Here is a 15984-nt window from a genome sequence, read left to right as displayed (position 1 = left end):
GCTTGGCTGAGTTCTTTATCTCTTCATTTGGTGTTTTAGGGTTTCAGGATTGTTGTTTTCTCTGTTCGGCTTAGTTGTTCAGATCTTTGCTGTGGAGGAATGGCGTGGTGCTCCTGCCTAGAGCGCCATTTTGCCAGAAGTCTCCTTCCATCTTCTTTTGATGCTTCCTGTGTTGTTTAACATTTTCCCCGTAGAATCCTTCAGTATCGCAACTTGGGGCTTGAATTTTTTTCTTCAGTTCTTTCAGCTTGATAAATGCCGAGTGTGTCCTTCCCTTTTGGTTTTCTATCCCCAGATCTTTGCACATGTCATCATGATACTTTACTTTGTCTTCTCGAGTTGCCCTTTGAAATCTTCTGTTCAGCTCTTCATCATTTTTTCCTTTTGCTTTAGCTACTCGATGTTTAACAGCAAGTTTCAGAGTCTCTTCTGTCATCCATTTAGGTCTTTTCTTTCTCTCCTGTCTGTTTAATGATCTCTCACTTTCTTCATGTATGATGTCCTTGATGTCATTCCACAACTCATCTGGTCTTCAGTCATTCGTGCTCAACGTGTCATATCTATTCTTGAGATGGTCTCTAAATTCAGATGGGATATACTCAAGGTCATACTTTGGCTCTCATGGACTTTTTCTAATTTTCTTCAGTTTCAACTTCAACTTGCTTATGAGTAATTGATGCTCTGATCCACAGTCATCCCCTGACCTTGTTCTGACTGATGATATTGAGCTTTTCCATCATCTCTTTCCACAGATGTGGTCGATTTGATGCCTGTGTATTCCATCTGGCAAGGTCCATGCATACAGTCGCCATTTATGTTGGTGAAGAAAGGTATTTGCAATGAAGAAGTTGTTCATCTTGCAAAATTCAACCATGTGATCTCTGGCATCATTTCACGGAGGCCATATCTTCCAACTACTAATCCTTCTTCGTTTCCAACGTTCTCATTCCAATCACCAGTAATTATCAGTGCATCTTGATCGCATTTTCAGTCAATTTCAGACTGCAGAAGTTGGTAAAAAATCTTGAATTTCTTCATCTTTGGCCTTAGTGGTTGGTGTGTAAATTTGAATAATAGTCATATTAACTGGTCTTCCTTGTAGGCATATGGATATTATCCTATCACTGACAGCATTGTACTTCAGGATAGATCTTGAAATGTTCTTTTTGACAATGAATGCAACACCACTCCTCTTCAAGTTGTCATTCCTGGCATAGTAGACCATATGATTGTCTGATTCAGAATGACCAACACCAGTCCATTTCAGCTCACTAATGCCTAGGATGTCGATGTTTATGTGTTCCATTTTATTTTTGATGATTTCCAATTTTCCTAGATTCATACTTCATACATTCCAGGTTGTGATGTTTGCAGCTGTTTCTTCTCATTTTGAGTCATGCCACATCAGCATAATGAAGGTCCTGGACTCCATCCATATCATTAAGGTCGACTCTACTTTGAGGAGGCAGATCTTCCCTAGTCGTATTTTGAATGTCTTCCAACCTGAGGGGCCCATCTTCCGGCACTATATCAGACAATGTTTTGCTGCTATTCATAAAGTTTTCACTGGCTAATTCTTTTCAGAAGTAGACTGCCAGGTCATTCTTCCTAGTCTGTCTTAGTCTGGAAGCTCAGACTGAATAAGTATGGTGAAAGGATACAAACCTGACACACACCTTTCCTTACTTTAAACCACTCAGTAACCCCTTCTTCTGTTCAAACGACTGCCTCTTGATCTACGTACAGGTTCCTCATGAGCACAATTAAGTGTTCTGGAATTCCCATTCTTCACAATGTTATCCATAATTTGTTATGATCCACACAGTCGAATGCTTTTGCATAGTCAATAAAACACAGGTAAACATCTTTCTGGTATTCTCTGCTTTCAGCCAAGATCCATCCAACATCAGTAATGATATCCCTCACTCCATGTCCTCTTCTGAATCTGGCCTGAATTTCTGGCAGTTCCCTGTTGATACACTGCTACAGTCACTTTGAATGATCTTTGGCAAAATTTTACTTGTGTGTGATGTTAGTGATACTGTTCGATAATTTCTGCATTCAGTTGGATCACCTTTCTTGGGAACAGGCATAATCCATTAAGATTACAGCCAGGAAAACCCTATGGAGCAGTTCTACTCTGTAACACGTGGGGTCGCCATGAGTCAGAATCGACTTGAAGGCAACAGGTCTCGTTTTCAGCTCTTACTGTAGCTAAGGTCTCTGGGTGGTACAAATGGTTTGTGCTCAACTACTAACCTAAAGGTTGGCAATTTGAACCCCTCGGTGGCACCATGGAAGAAAGGCCTAGCGATCTGCTCCCATAAAGATTACAGCCAAGAACATCCTATGGAGCAGCTTTACTCTGTAACAAATGGGGTCGCCATGAGTTGGAATCGACACAATGGCAATCTGTTTTTAAAATGTAGTTAGAGCAAGGCAATCTCATACCCTCATCCCCTGTCAGACTACATGAGGAGATTGTGTTTATGACTTCTATGTAATGGTATGGAAGAGTCTGGAGACTGAAAGCAATAATGTTCTCATCTGCAATGAGGGCTCTGTTGTGAATTCCCTGTGGAGACAGGTATTTCTAAAGCATGTTCTCCCACCACCTCAATGTCTGTAGCCATAATCAAAGGACTCCTTCCATTTTAGCAGCAGCACCAATTAGACTCTGCTGCCCTGGTAGCATAAGAGGTCACCACAAGAGGTCATCACAGTCATAAAAAGCAGTGGAGGGGGTAAGGGGCTTCCCAATTTGTACAGTTTTAGGCAGCAAGCACTTCAGCAGTTGACATGGAGTCAGCACTGAAAAGTCCTATCCTCCCAATAGATATGAGGACACCAGCAGAACAGAGGCATCCAAAACTGAAAAACACCCAGCTTTGATGAACATATTCAGACTATTGCAATCAGACAATCTAGAGAGAAGCTATTTTAACTTCTGTGTACATGTAATTTTTTGTTTTATAATTTGTCATTGTTTTTATTTTAATTTACATTTGGGTTTACTATAATATTTTCAGATATCAGGGTTTCCATAAGTCTTAATCCAGTCTTGATGTTAGGCTCAGTAAAATAATGGAGAACAGAATTGGGCTCTTTGCTTTCCAATATCATCTTTTTTTTTTTTTTTTTTCTTTTTTTGGTAATTACCTTTTAATGAAAATTCATGTACATAAAAAAGCAGCTCTCTGCCTCACTCCCAAGTTCTACTCCCCAAAAGCAACCATAACTCTAACTTTTGATATTTACCATTGTTTTCTCTATATCACATGTTTATACAACTATTTTTTTATTTTCTATTTTAGACATTATCCCTGGACCTCCTACTATGGAGGATGTGGATTTAGCTCTCTCTTTCCTCTCTTTCACACACACACACAAACACACACACATGCACACACATTCACACATACTTTCTCTCCCTCCATCTTTCAAATATAATGATATCATAAGTTTTAGTTAAATAACTCAGTGTTTAAATTATTATGACTATGTAAATATTGTATACAGCTAAGTCCTTAATGTATCCAGATTACATTTTCTTTCTTTTATAACTTTTTGTTTTTCCAAGGACTAATAATTGTCTTGCTTCTTTTTAACTTTGCCTAGTTTTCTGATTATCTCTTTCTAATTCATCCTTGAACTCTCCAAAAGAACTGAAAATTCCCCTCATTATGGTCAAACCCAATGGGTAATCCATCAGTTCCATTTCTCTTTGGGAGGTATACAGTGCTCATTGAATCCCTGTGATCTACTCCAGTCTGAATTGATTGCTCCTTTACCATCATCCTGGGAATCCTCTTAACCTTTCCCTTATGTTAGATCCCCTATCACCTGAAGGCTATGTCTTCTTTCTTGGTTTACTCCCATGTTTTGGTGGAGCATATCCTCAAGGAGCTTCCTGAGAAAAGTCATGGGAGATAGATATTTTTGAGACCTTATTTTTGAGACTGGATTTTTGAAAACATCTTTATTCTTCTCTCACACTTGATTAATAGTTCAGATAGATACACAATTCTGGGTTCAAACTTTACTGTCTTCTAGCTTTCAGTGTTGCTGAAAAATCAAACACCATTCTTTTTCCTTATACTACGTGACCTGTTGTATTCTCTCTAGAATTTTTTCTTGTTTCTTTGATAAATTTCTTCTCCTTTGTTTTTCTGTTCCTTTTCCCCTGGAATTCCTATTAGTTACATGCTGAACCACCTGGATTAATCATTTGATGTTCTTATAATTTATTACTTATATTCTGGAAATTGTTCTCAACTTTATCTCCAGATTTTCTATTCAATTTTTTATTTCTGCTATCAAAATTATAATTTCAAGATCTCTTATTCTTTGTAAATCCCTTTGTTTGTTTGTTTGTTTCATGGAGATAATATCTTCTCTGAAATCTTCTAGGATTTTCATAATAGTTTTTTGAACTTTTTTCACTTCCTGATATTACCTATTTCCTGAGTCGTTCTTTGTGTGTTTTTGTTTAGATTTCTCTTTCTTGTTAGATTTCCCTAGATGTCTGCTAACACCTGGCTGTCTGTTCAAATTTAAGGGTGAAATATCAAAAGCCAATTTAAAGTTCTTTCTGTGGATTCAGGGATTGTCAATTTGGAGGGCTCATCCTGCTTTTTTTTTTTTTGAGGAATGTCAGTATCCTTAGGATTTTCCTCTCAGGCCAGTCAGTGCTCCCAGAGAGCTATCTCCTAATCTCTGGATGGGGGTCCATGCATTGTTGCCATACTTTCAGAAATCAAGTGAGGATGGCTTCTGGGGATTTCATTGTTAAACATGCAGACTTTCACTCCATCCTTCTGTTCCCATCACATCACTCTACCCTTTGGTGATCCCGGTGTCCCCAAATCCAGAGCCTCTCTGAGTCAATGTCCCCTAAAATCAAATCTAGTGTCTTTTGCTCTGACTGTGGTGAGGAATTCCCTGGCTGTACCAGTGGAGGAAGGGGACCTCCACCCACATTCTGTCTTCAGAGGCAAATGGGGGCTCTAAATCCTGAGCCTTTCTGAGATTCTGTGGGGTAAGCTGGCTTGCTTCTCTTGGCTTACCCCTCACCATTCCTCTCTCCCCACATACTTTAGGCATTTAGCTTTCAGCTCTCCTGTTACCTAAATCAGTTACCACTCACTCATCTGCTTTCTGTCTTCTAAAGTTCACAAGCAGCTCTCATCTGCTCCCATTTCCTCTCCTATTCTTTTTGTTCCTATAGGTTTATATTAGCTTTATCCCTATTCTGTCACATCAGTAGGGCTCCAGGCAGAGATAAATGTCTTTTTACTCCATTTTTCTAATGTTCCTTTTTATAAAATCAGTGTGTGTAGAAGGGAATTTAAATATCACCTATCCAACTGGGTGTTATTTAACTTTTTTTTCCTGCAGTGGAATCTTTCTTTTTTAAGGCATAGTCTTACGTAGGAATTCAATTTTTAAAACAGATGAGTGAAACTATTTTGGTTGAAGCTGGTACAGGAGCAGGGTCTGTATCTCACTCCTCTTAAAAATATTCTTAAACATCTGTTAAGGACCTCTTCTGCACCAGACACTATGTTAGACCAGAGAAACAGAGATGAGCAATGCAGACATGCTTCTGTCCTTATGCTGCCCCAAAGGAACCTAGTTTGAAAACTACTTACTGATCCAGTCCACCTGAGGTCCAGAGGGGGAAGTGACTTGACCAAAGCAAAGCCTTTCTGATCTTCCAAATCCATACTTGGGAGTTAAATGTACCTAATTAGTGTGGCGTAGTGGTTAAGAGCTACAGCTGCTAACCAAAAGGTCGGCAGTTTGAATCCACCAGGCTCTCCTTGGAAACCCTATGGGGCAGTTCTACTCCATCCTATGGGTCGCTATGAGTTGGAATCAACTCAACGACAACGGGTTTGGGTTGTTTTTTGTTTAATTAGTGTTACTGATATGCAATTGAATCAATCAGATGGTGGTTCAGAGAGAAAAACCCAGGAGCTACATAATGACTAAGCTTCATGGAGATGTGGAATAAGCTAAGAAAAGGCTATACATTGTTTACGCAGCCCCTAATAAAATGCTGACACACCTGAAAATGTTGGGTTAATTGTTCATCTTTATTCCTGCCATTCCCTTTGAAGAGATTGCTTTTGGTCATGCAATTAAAAAATAAAAAAGCTCACAATCAAGTTTCAAAGAAAAAAATCTCTACCCTTTTCACCCAGGACTCATGACAATATCCTCCACTATTCTATCCATGTCAGGTCAGGTGTGACAATTTATCATCTGGTGCTAGAAGCTATCGCAGTTGGGCTTTTCAGATTTCAAAAAAAAAAAGAAGCAGCAGCTAAGAAATAGGGTTTTATCCTTGAAACACATCAATCCCATTTATTGAGACTGACAATGCTAAAGAAATCTCAGCTTAGTTTTTCAGACCAAAACTCTTCCAATAACTGACTAACCTCAAAGCGAAGGTCCTTTTAGCACGGCTGAACGCAATCTGTTTCTACAGAACAAGTGGGTGGGGAGATTCCTCTTCCAGGGAAACCTATAAAATCTGATGCTGTGCACTGCTAGGCCACCATTTGATCACAATGGGCCACCAAATTTCAATTATTTCATCTTAGGAGACTGAGGGTCACGTATAAGTTTCCTAATTAAAATAATAATAATAAAAACAATTCTTCTTTGAGTTTACCGGCCCTTAGGTGAGCCAATCAACCTCTCTGCTGGCCCAGTTTCTTCATCTGTAAAACAAGGAGGTTGGACTGAAATATCTGTAAGATTCCTTTCAAACTTTCTACTTCTTGGGTATTCTAATAAAATCAGTAGGTGTCACTATATTCTGGAATCTGAAGAAAGTTACTCACCTAGAGAGGTGCAACTCAGGACATTTTCCAAACATTTGACCAGTGCTTCAATATCACTGTCCTGCCAAATAAGAGAGGAAGCTTTACTTTACCTTTAAGGTAGAATAATAGTTAATGACATAGAAAAATGTTTATATTACATTTAAGGAAAACAAAATAAAATAAAAAAGTAAAAAAATCTGTTTGCAAAATTACTTTATCGTATGATCCCATCATTTAAAAAAGAAAAATGTCTATTTCTATATATATGTGTATATATCTCTCTCCCTATCAGTCTATGAAGGAGCCCTGGTGGCGCAGTGGTTAAGTGCTCAGATGCCAATGAAAAGGTCAGCTATTCAAACCCACCAGTCACTCCACAGGAGAAAGACGTGGCAGTCTGCTTCTGTAAAGATTACAGCCTTGGAAACCCTATGGGGCAGTTCTACTCTATAAGGTCACTATGAGTTGGAATCAACTTGATGGCAACGGGTACATCAGTGTATAGCTTTATTGCTTCACTTATCTGATTTATATATATTAAAATGTTAATAGTGGTTTTGACTGAAAGGTGGGATTATGGGTTATCTGTATTTTCTCCTTTGTTTGCATATGTCTTTTCTAAATTTTCCATAATAAACAATTTTACTTATTTAATTTATAAAAATAAGTGAATGTTATTAGAATTTTAAAAAGTTTTATTCAGTCTATCATCTACTCAATATAGTAGGAGTTAAGTGAGCATTTTTCCTGGACAGCTTATCCACTAGTTCTTCTTTGGGAATTTATGGTCTTCAATAAGTCATACATCTACAAATTGCGCTCCCCATTTACCTTGACACACCATAAGAGTCAAGGGCTGGGTGGGATCCCAGAACTGTATTTGATAAGAACAATTACTTTTTTTTGAAATTGTGTTTTATGTGAAAGTTTACAGAGCAAATTAGTTTTTCATTAAACAATTAACACACAAATTGTTTTGTGACATTGCTTGCAAACCCCCGATATGTCACCACTCTCCCCTTCTGCACATTGGGTTCCCTGTTTCCATTCGTAGTTTTCCTGTCCCTTCCTGCCTTCTTGTCTTTGCTTTGGGGCTGGGGTGCCCATTAGTCTTGTATACATGATTGTGCTATGAAGCAAGTTCCTCACGTGTGTTATTGTTGGCCCTATAGACCTGTCTAATCTTTGGCTGAAGGGTGAAGCTTGTGATTGACTTCAGTACTGAGTTAAAAGGGTATCCTGTAGGCCATACTCTTGAGGTTTCTCCAATCTCTGTCAGACCAGCAAGTCTGGTCTTTGTATGTTTGTGTGTGAATTTGAATTCTGTTCTACATTTTTCTCCTCCTCTGTCCAGAACCCTCTATAGTGATCCCTGTCAGAGCAGTTAGTGGTGTATCTGGGCACCATCTAGTTGTTCTGGGCCCAGTCGGGCAAAGGTTTTGGCAGTTGCGGTCCATTAGTCCTTTGGACTAATATTTTCCTTGTGTCTTTGGTTTTCTTCATGGAACAATTATCTTTTATACTAAATAAGTATCTGTACTCTACTCAGCAGGCTGGAAATATCAAAAATACTATCATGATCTGAGAAAATGGAACCTCTTGATTAAGCCATAATTTCAGGTTTGCGGTTATACTGGAAGAAATTAATAATTTATGGATCACATGCTCCATTTCAAAACAAGGAACGTGTTTCATATCACAGTAATTGTCTGCGGGTATTAGGAAAATGTACTGTAGTATACTAAACTACAACATTACATAAATGTGCTAGATTTTATTTTATAACATCCCACGTGCTTTGGGCAGTGATTTTTTTTATTCATATGGTAAAACCTAGTGTTATTTCATGCACTCAGAACTTACAGAGAGGCAATATTGAGGAAGTGTGCCTGATCAATGTACCCTTGTGTTCTCCAAGGGTGAGGAACAGCCTTGAGTCAGAGGGGAAGAACTCAGCAGAGAGACATCCTCTGCTGGAGAAAAAGCTGAGTACACATCTCAATATGAAGGTGATAACATCAACTAGGGAAGCCCAGGTTCTAAGCCTGGCTCCTCCACTAAGTACAGTGGGCTAGGACCAGTGGCTTGACCTTTCAGGCTTAGTTTCTGCATCTGTGAAATAAGGGGACTGAATCAGATGGTAAATAAGAAGTCTTCTAGCCCTAAAACCGTATGCTTCTGGCTAAGGAGCTAGATGGTCAGTGAATGTGGCAGAATGTGGTTACAAGCCCTCCCATCACTGTACTCCTATGTCATTCCTTGTTATCAAGAGGTGAAGTCTCTTTCCTCACCTCTTGAATCTAAGCTGGTCCTGTAACTTGCTTTGGCCAACAGAATGTGGCAGCAGTGATGCTGTGTGACTTTTATAACTAGCCCTTAAGAAGTCTTGTAGCATCCATTTCACTCTCTTGGAAGCCAACAACCACGTAAAGAAGTCCAGGCTATCCCACTGGAGAGATCACACAGTGGCAGGCCCTAGAGCATGAGAGCCCAGGTGGAGGAATACCAAGGTGCCCAGCCAACAGCCAGCACCAAATGTCAGACATGTAAGTGAGGCCATCTTGGTCTACCCCAAGCCAAGCTTCCAGCTGAATGCAGCCACATGAGTAACTTTAAATAATATTACATGAGCAGAAGAACCGTCTAGGGAGCCCAGGCAACCTACAAAATCGTGATAAACAATAAATGGTTGTTGTAAGTCACTGAGTTTTGCGGTGCTTTGTCACACAGCAAAAGATAACTGAGCCAGTAAACAAATGGAGAACACTGACCAGGTCTTTTCCATTTTTTATGTCCCCAGCACCTAGCCCAGCCCCTTGTACTATGCTAAATGCACATCTGTGCAGGTCTCTTCTAGCTTCTGTGATTTTCAAGGAAGTGAAACAGCAGAGTGGTAGCAACTCCTTGGACTGTATTCTACCTCCAGTTGGACAGCCAGGGTCTCTCAAATTCAAAGCACATAACCAAAACCCGATCAAACCCGTTGCTGTCAAGTCAATTCCGACTCATAGAGACCCTATAGGACAGAGTAGAACTGCCCCATAGAGTTTCTGAGGAGTGCCTGGTGGATTTGAACTGCCAACCTTTATGGTTAGCAGCTGTAGCACTTAACCATTACACCACCAGGGTTTCCTCAAAGCACACTGTCATTGGAAAAGTGAAGGGAAAGCATGCTACAAATCAGCTAATCTCTCCAAACCACAGATTCCTCCACTGTAAAGTGAGGAGAATAATGGCCTCTATCTCACACAGGGCTCTTATGAGAAGCAAATGAAATAATATAGATAAAGCTCTTCCTACAGTGCATGGCTCATTGGAAACACTCAATAAATGGGAGAAGAGAACTGGATGGGATGGAATGAGATGGGAGAGGAACAGAGACACAGATGATTAAATATGAGTCCAAATCAGGGGTGGATTATCCAACAAGGCAAGGTAAGTACAGTGCTTACCTTGCTTACCAGATCATCTGTAGTGAAACTGTTCACTATAGATTAGTAACTAAGCACAAGTAAGCCCATGCTTACCTTGCTTACTGGGTCATCCACCCCTGTCAGGGATTGTAAATTTGAAAAGAGGCTTTGATTCTGTAGGAAGGTGCTGTAGAGTTGGGACAGATGCCCAGCCATACCTAGAAGCAGAATCTTTGATGTGGTGAAAAAATGTGAAATTGTTCACTACAGATGATCTGGTAAACAAAGTAAGCACAATGCTTACCTTGCCTATTGGATAATCCACCCCTGGTCCCAATTACTGTGCCTGTCACAAAGCATGAAGATTCTCAATGTTTGTTGAGTTGAATCAATCAATGGAAACAGCAAGAACCAGAGACATCTAAATATGAAGGTGATGACACCAACGGAAACAGCTGTAAGAACATCTGGCTGGCTGGGACATGTCAACTATCCTTTCTAATACAAAGGTTAGGGAGCACTGTACAGGGGTAGGTGGAGGGCAGAAATAATTCTAAAACTATTGGATGAAAGACTGAGTGAATGAATACTACCTTTTATTACGCTCTTAATATGGGCTATTGTATTAATTTACATGTATCAATTCATTTAAACCTAATGAGCTAGGCGCTATTATTATCCCCATTTAATAGTTGAGAAAGCTGAGGCACAAAGAGATTTCATAATATGGCTAAGGTCACACAACTAGTAAGACGTGGAAGAGGCAGTTATGTGTTCAGAGCCTGAACTCGTCTTAGTTACTATATTACACATGTGCATAAAAGTAATAAAAGGCAGGAATTCTAACCCAGAGGAGCTCACAATACTGCCAGAGGAACCATGGCATAAGCTCACTGAAGAACCAAGAACAATTCCTGGACTTACATTTGCAACAAGGACAAATCATTTTCTCTCTTGAGGCCACAGGTCAAGGAATTAAGACCAAAACTGCCAACTGTACCCATTAAATTTTTTTTAAATTTTAAACAATTTCAGACTTAGAGAAAAACTGCAAAAGAGTATAAAAATTATCATATTCCCTTAACCCTGATGTCAATGTTTCATGACATGTACTTTATCATTCCTTCATCTATGCACATCGAAGTTTCTCAGCCTCAGCACTACTGACATTTTGGGTTGGATATTTCTGTCCTGTGCATTAAGGTTGTCTAGCAGTATCTCTAGCCTCAACCCACTAGATGCCAGTAGCATTGTCCCCTCCTTCCCCTCTGACCCACAGCTGTAACGAACAACGACTCTAGACATTTCCAAATGTCCCATGGGGGAGAAAACTTCCCCTTGGTTGAGAAATACTGATCTACATACATCTCTATATCTATAGGGACATACATATTTTTTCCTACAAGTCAATCTGGAATAATCTGAGCATCAAAATAAACAAAAATACGAATGGATTGTAAACCACAGAACAAAATAAGAAGCCGTGTTACACGGTACCGTGTAACATTTAAATAAAAGTTTCTCTTTTTTGAAAAAGAGACAACGCATAACAAAGATCAGGTTCTACATTTTTAACATTAAATAACAATTCAGAAAAAGAGCTAAAGAGTTTGTTTTATCGTGTTGTCATTTAACTTATCAACCAACTCGCTCCTAGTGTTTCAGAAACTGTCATTTAGTTGAACGGAAATGATTTCAATGAAACACACCCACTCCCATGAGAAAAGGGAGACAAAAACGGAAATGAATGCTAAGCCCTTTTACAAATGGCTTCTGATAGTCTACACTATCATCAAGTTCATCAAGTCTCCTCCCACCCATAACTGTCAACCCATCCATAACAGGAACACACCTTAGAGTCATAAGGAACATCTTTTAAGATTCAGATCTAAAAAAAATTGCCCCATAGATTTAAGTTTAGTCAAACACACAGATTTTTTTTTTTTTCAAAAGCAGATGCAATCCTTTGGCAAATGAATTAGAAATTGCTTCTAAGGGGTAAAAGGTACCTTTTTCAAGAGGTCAAGTCAGATCCACCACCATGAGTCTGTCAGTTTGTTGTACTGTAGTGGCTTGCGTGTTGCCGTGATACTGGAAGCTTTGCCACCGATATTTCAAATATTAGCAGGGTCACCCTTGTTGTTGTTGGTTACTGTCAAGTCGGTTCTGACTTACAGTGACCCTATGTACAACAGAACAAAACACTGCCTGGTCCTGCACCACCCTCACAATCATTGTTATGCTTGAGCCAATGGTTGCAGCCACTGTGTCAATCCACCACGTTGAGGGTCTTCCTCTTTTTCACTGGTCCTTCTCCAGGGACTAATCCCTCCTAATAATATGTCCAAAGTATGTGAGATGAAGTCTCGCCATCCTTGTTTCTAAGGAACATTCTGGTTGTACTTCTTCCAAGACAGCTTTGTTCGTTCTTCTGGCACTCCACGGTATATTCAATATTCTTTGCCAACACCACAATTCAAAGTCATCAATTCTTCTTCAGTCTTCTTATTCATTGTCCAGCTTTTGCATGCATATGTGGTCACTGAAAACACCATGGCTTGGGTCAGGCACACCTTAGTCTTCAAGGTGACATCTTTGCTCTTCAACACTTTAAAGAGATCTTTTGCAGCAGATTTGCCTAATGCTGCTCCCATGGGTGTTGACTGTGGATCCAGGTAAAATGAAATCCTTGACAACTTCAATCTTTTCTCCATTTCTCATGATGTTGCTTATTGGTCCAGTTGTGAGGATTTTTTTTTTTTTTTTTATGTGGAGGTGTAATCCATACTGAAGGCTGTGGTCTTTGATCTTCATCAGTAAGTGCTTCAAGATCTTTCACTTTCAGCAAGCGAAGTTGTGCCATCTGCATAACACAGGTTGTTAATGAGTCTTCCTCCAATCCTGATGCCCCATTCTTCATATAGTCTAGCTTCTCGGATTATTTGCTCAGCATACAGACTGAAAGGATACAACCAAGACGCACACCTTTCCTGACTTTAAACCACTCACTATCCTCTTGTTCTGTTCGAATGACTGCCTCTTTAGCTATGTACAGGTTCCTCATGAGCACAATTAAGTGTTCTGGAATTCCCATTCTTCGCAATGTTATCCATAATTTATTCAAAGCGACTGTAGCAATATATCGACAGGGAACTGCCAGAATTTCAAGCCGGATTCAGAAGAGGACGTAGAATCAGGGATATCATTGCTGATGTCGGATGGATCCTGGCTGAAAGCAGAGAATACCAGAAAGATGTGTACCTGTGTTTTATTGACTAAGCAAAGGGTCACACTTGATGGATAGGATTTGATGACGCTTCCAGACTAAGACAGTTTAGAAAAAAAGGACTTGGCAGTCTACTTCTGAAAAAAGTGGCCAGTGAAAACCTTATGAATGACAGCAGAACACTGTCTGATATAGCGCCAGAAGATGAGCCCCTCAGTTTGGGAGGCACTCAAAATATGACTGGGGAAGAGCTGCCTCTTCAAAGTAGAGCCAACCTTAATGACATGTATGAAGCCAAGCTTTTGGGACTTTCGTTTGCTGATGTGGCACAACTCAAAATGAGAAGAAACAGCTGCAAACATCTATTAATAATAGGAATGTGGAATGTACAAAGTATGAATCTAGGAAAATTGGAAGTTATCAAAAACGGAAGGTATAAAGATCAATATACTAGGCATTAATGACCTAAAATGTACTGGTAATGGCCATTCTGAATCAGACAATCATACGGTCTACTATGCTGGAAATGACAAATTGAAAAGGAATGGTGTTTCGTTCATTGTCGAAAAGAACATTTCGAGATCTATCCTGAAGTACAACGCTGTCAGTGATAGGATAATATCCATAAACCTACAAGGAAGACCATCGTATAAGACTATCCACCAACCACTAAGGCCAAAGATGAAGCAATTGAAGATTTTTACCAATATTTGGAGTCTGAAATTGACTGAACATGCAATCAGGATACATTGATAATTACTGGTGATTGGAATGCAAAAGCTGGAAACAAAGAAGAAGGACTGGTAGTTGCAAAATAAGACGCCAGTTGCAAGAAATGATGCCAGATCGCATGACAGAATTTTGCAAGACCAATGATTTCTTTATTGCAAATACCTTTTTTCAACAACATAAACAGCGACTATACATGTGGACCTTGCTGGATGGAATACACAGGAATCAATTTAACTACATCTGTGGAAAGAGGCGATGGAAAAGCTCAATATCATCAGTCAGAACAAGGCCAGAGGCTGACTGTGGAACAGATCATCAATTGCTCATATAGAAGTTCAAGCTGAAGATGAAGAAAATTAGAACAAGTCCACAGGAGTGAAAGTACGAACTTGAGTATATCCCACCTGAATTTAGAGACCATCTCAAGAATAGATATGATGCATTGATCACTAATGACTGAAGATCAGACGAGCTGTGGAATAACATCAGTGACATCATACATAAAGAAAGGAAAGAAAGAAAAGACCAAAATGGATATCAGAAGAGACTCTCAGTCTGAAAGCATTCCCCTTGAGAACAGGAACCAGACAAGGATGCCCTTAATACCACTCTTATTCAATATTGTGCTGGAGGTCCTAGCCAGAACGGTTAGACTAGAAAAAGAAATAAAGGGCATCTAAACTGGTAGGGAAGAAGTAAAAGTGTCTCTATTTGCAGATGTAATCTTATACACAGAAAAACCCCAAAGAATCCACAAAGAAACTATCAGAATTAATAGAAGATTTCGGCAAAGTATCAGCATACAAGATAAACATACAAAAATCAGTTGGATTCCTCTACACCAACAAAGAGAACTTCAAAGAAGAAATCACCAAATCAATATCATTTACAATAGCCCCCAACAAGATAAAATACTCAGGAATAAATCTAACCAGAGATGTAGAACACCTATACAAAGAAAACTACAAGACACTACTGCAACAAACCAAAAGAGACCTACACAAGTGGAAAAACATACCTTGCTCATGGATAGGAAGACTCAATACTGTGAAAATGTCTATTCCACCCAAAGTCATCTACAGATACAATGCAATCCTGATCCAAATTCTAATGGCATTCTTTACTGAGATGGAGAAACAAATCACCAACTTCATATGCAAAGAGATGAGGCCCCGGATAAGTAAAGCATTACTGAAGAAGAAGAACAAATTGGGAGGCCTCACACTACCTGATTTTAGAACCTATTATATGGCCACGGTAGTCAAAACAACCTGGTACTGGTACAACAACAGATACATAGACCAATGGAACAGAATTGATAATCTAGATGTAAATTCATCCACCTATGAGCAGCTGATATTTGATAAAGACCCAAAGTCCAATTGGGGAAAAGACAGTCTCTTTAACAAATGGTGCTGGCCTAACTGCATATCCATCTGCAAAAAAATGAAACAAGACCCAAACCTCACACCATGCACAAAAAGTCACTCAAAATGGATCAAAGATCTAAACATACAATCAAAAACAATAAAGATCATGGAAGAAAAATCGGGACAACGCTAGGAGCCCTAATACGTGGCATAAACAGAATACAAACCATAAGCAACAATGCACTAACACCAGAAGAGAAACTAGATAACTGGGAGCTCCTAAAAATCAAACACTTAGGCTCATCAAAAGACTTCACCAAAAGAGTAAAAGACAACCTACGACAAATCCAATCAGTGTCTAATCTCTAAAATCTACAAGATACTGCAAAACCTCAACAACAAAAAGACAA

The 15984-nt window shown here is 39.3% G+C and overlaps 1 protein-coding gene across 1 annotated transcript in view; it reads right to left on the bottom strand.

Annotated features, from left to right (window-relative positions):
• Positions 1–15984, bottom strand: part of NEK11 (NIMA related kinase 11) — a 423428-nt gene that overhangs the window by 149243 nt on the left and 258201 nt on the right. Inside the window, exon 14 of the mRNA XM_023735947.1 lies at positions 6852–6912. Coding sequence (XP_023591715.1) covers positions 6852–6912 — 61 coding nt within the window. The remainder of the gene's footprint in view (positions 1–6851; positions 6913–15984) is intronic.

This window comes from Trichechus manatus, unplaced genomic scaffold, assembly GCF_000243295.1.
Source record: "Trichechus manatus latirostris isolate Lorelei unplaced genomic scaffold, TriManLat1.0 scaffold00084, whole genome shotgun sequence".
Lineage (NCBI taxonomy): Eukaryota > Metazoa > Chordata > Mammalia > Sirenia > Trichechidae > Trichechus > Trichechus manatus.
This window is presented reverse-complemented; position numbering and strand designations above follow the sequence as displayed.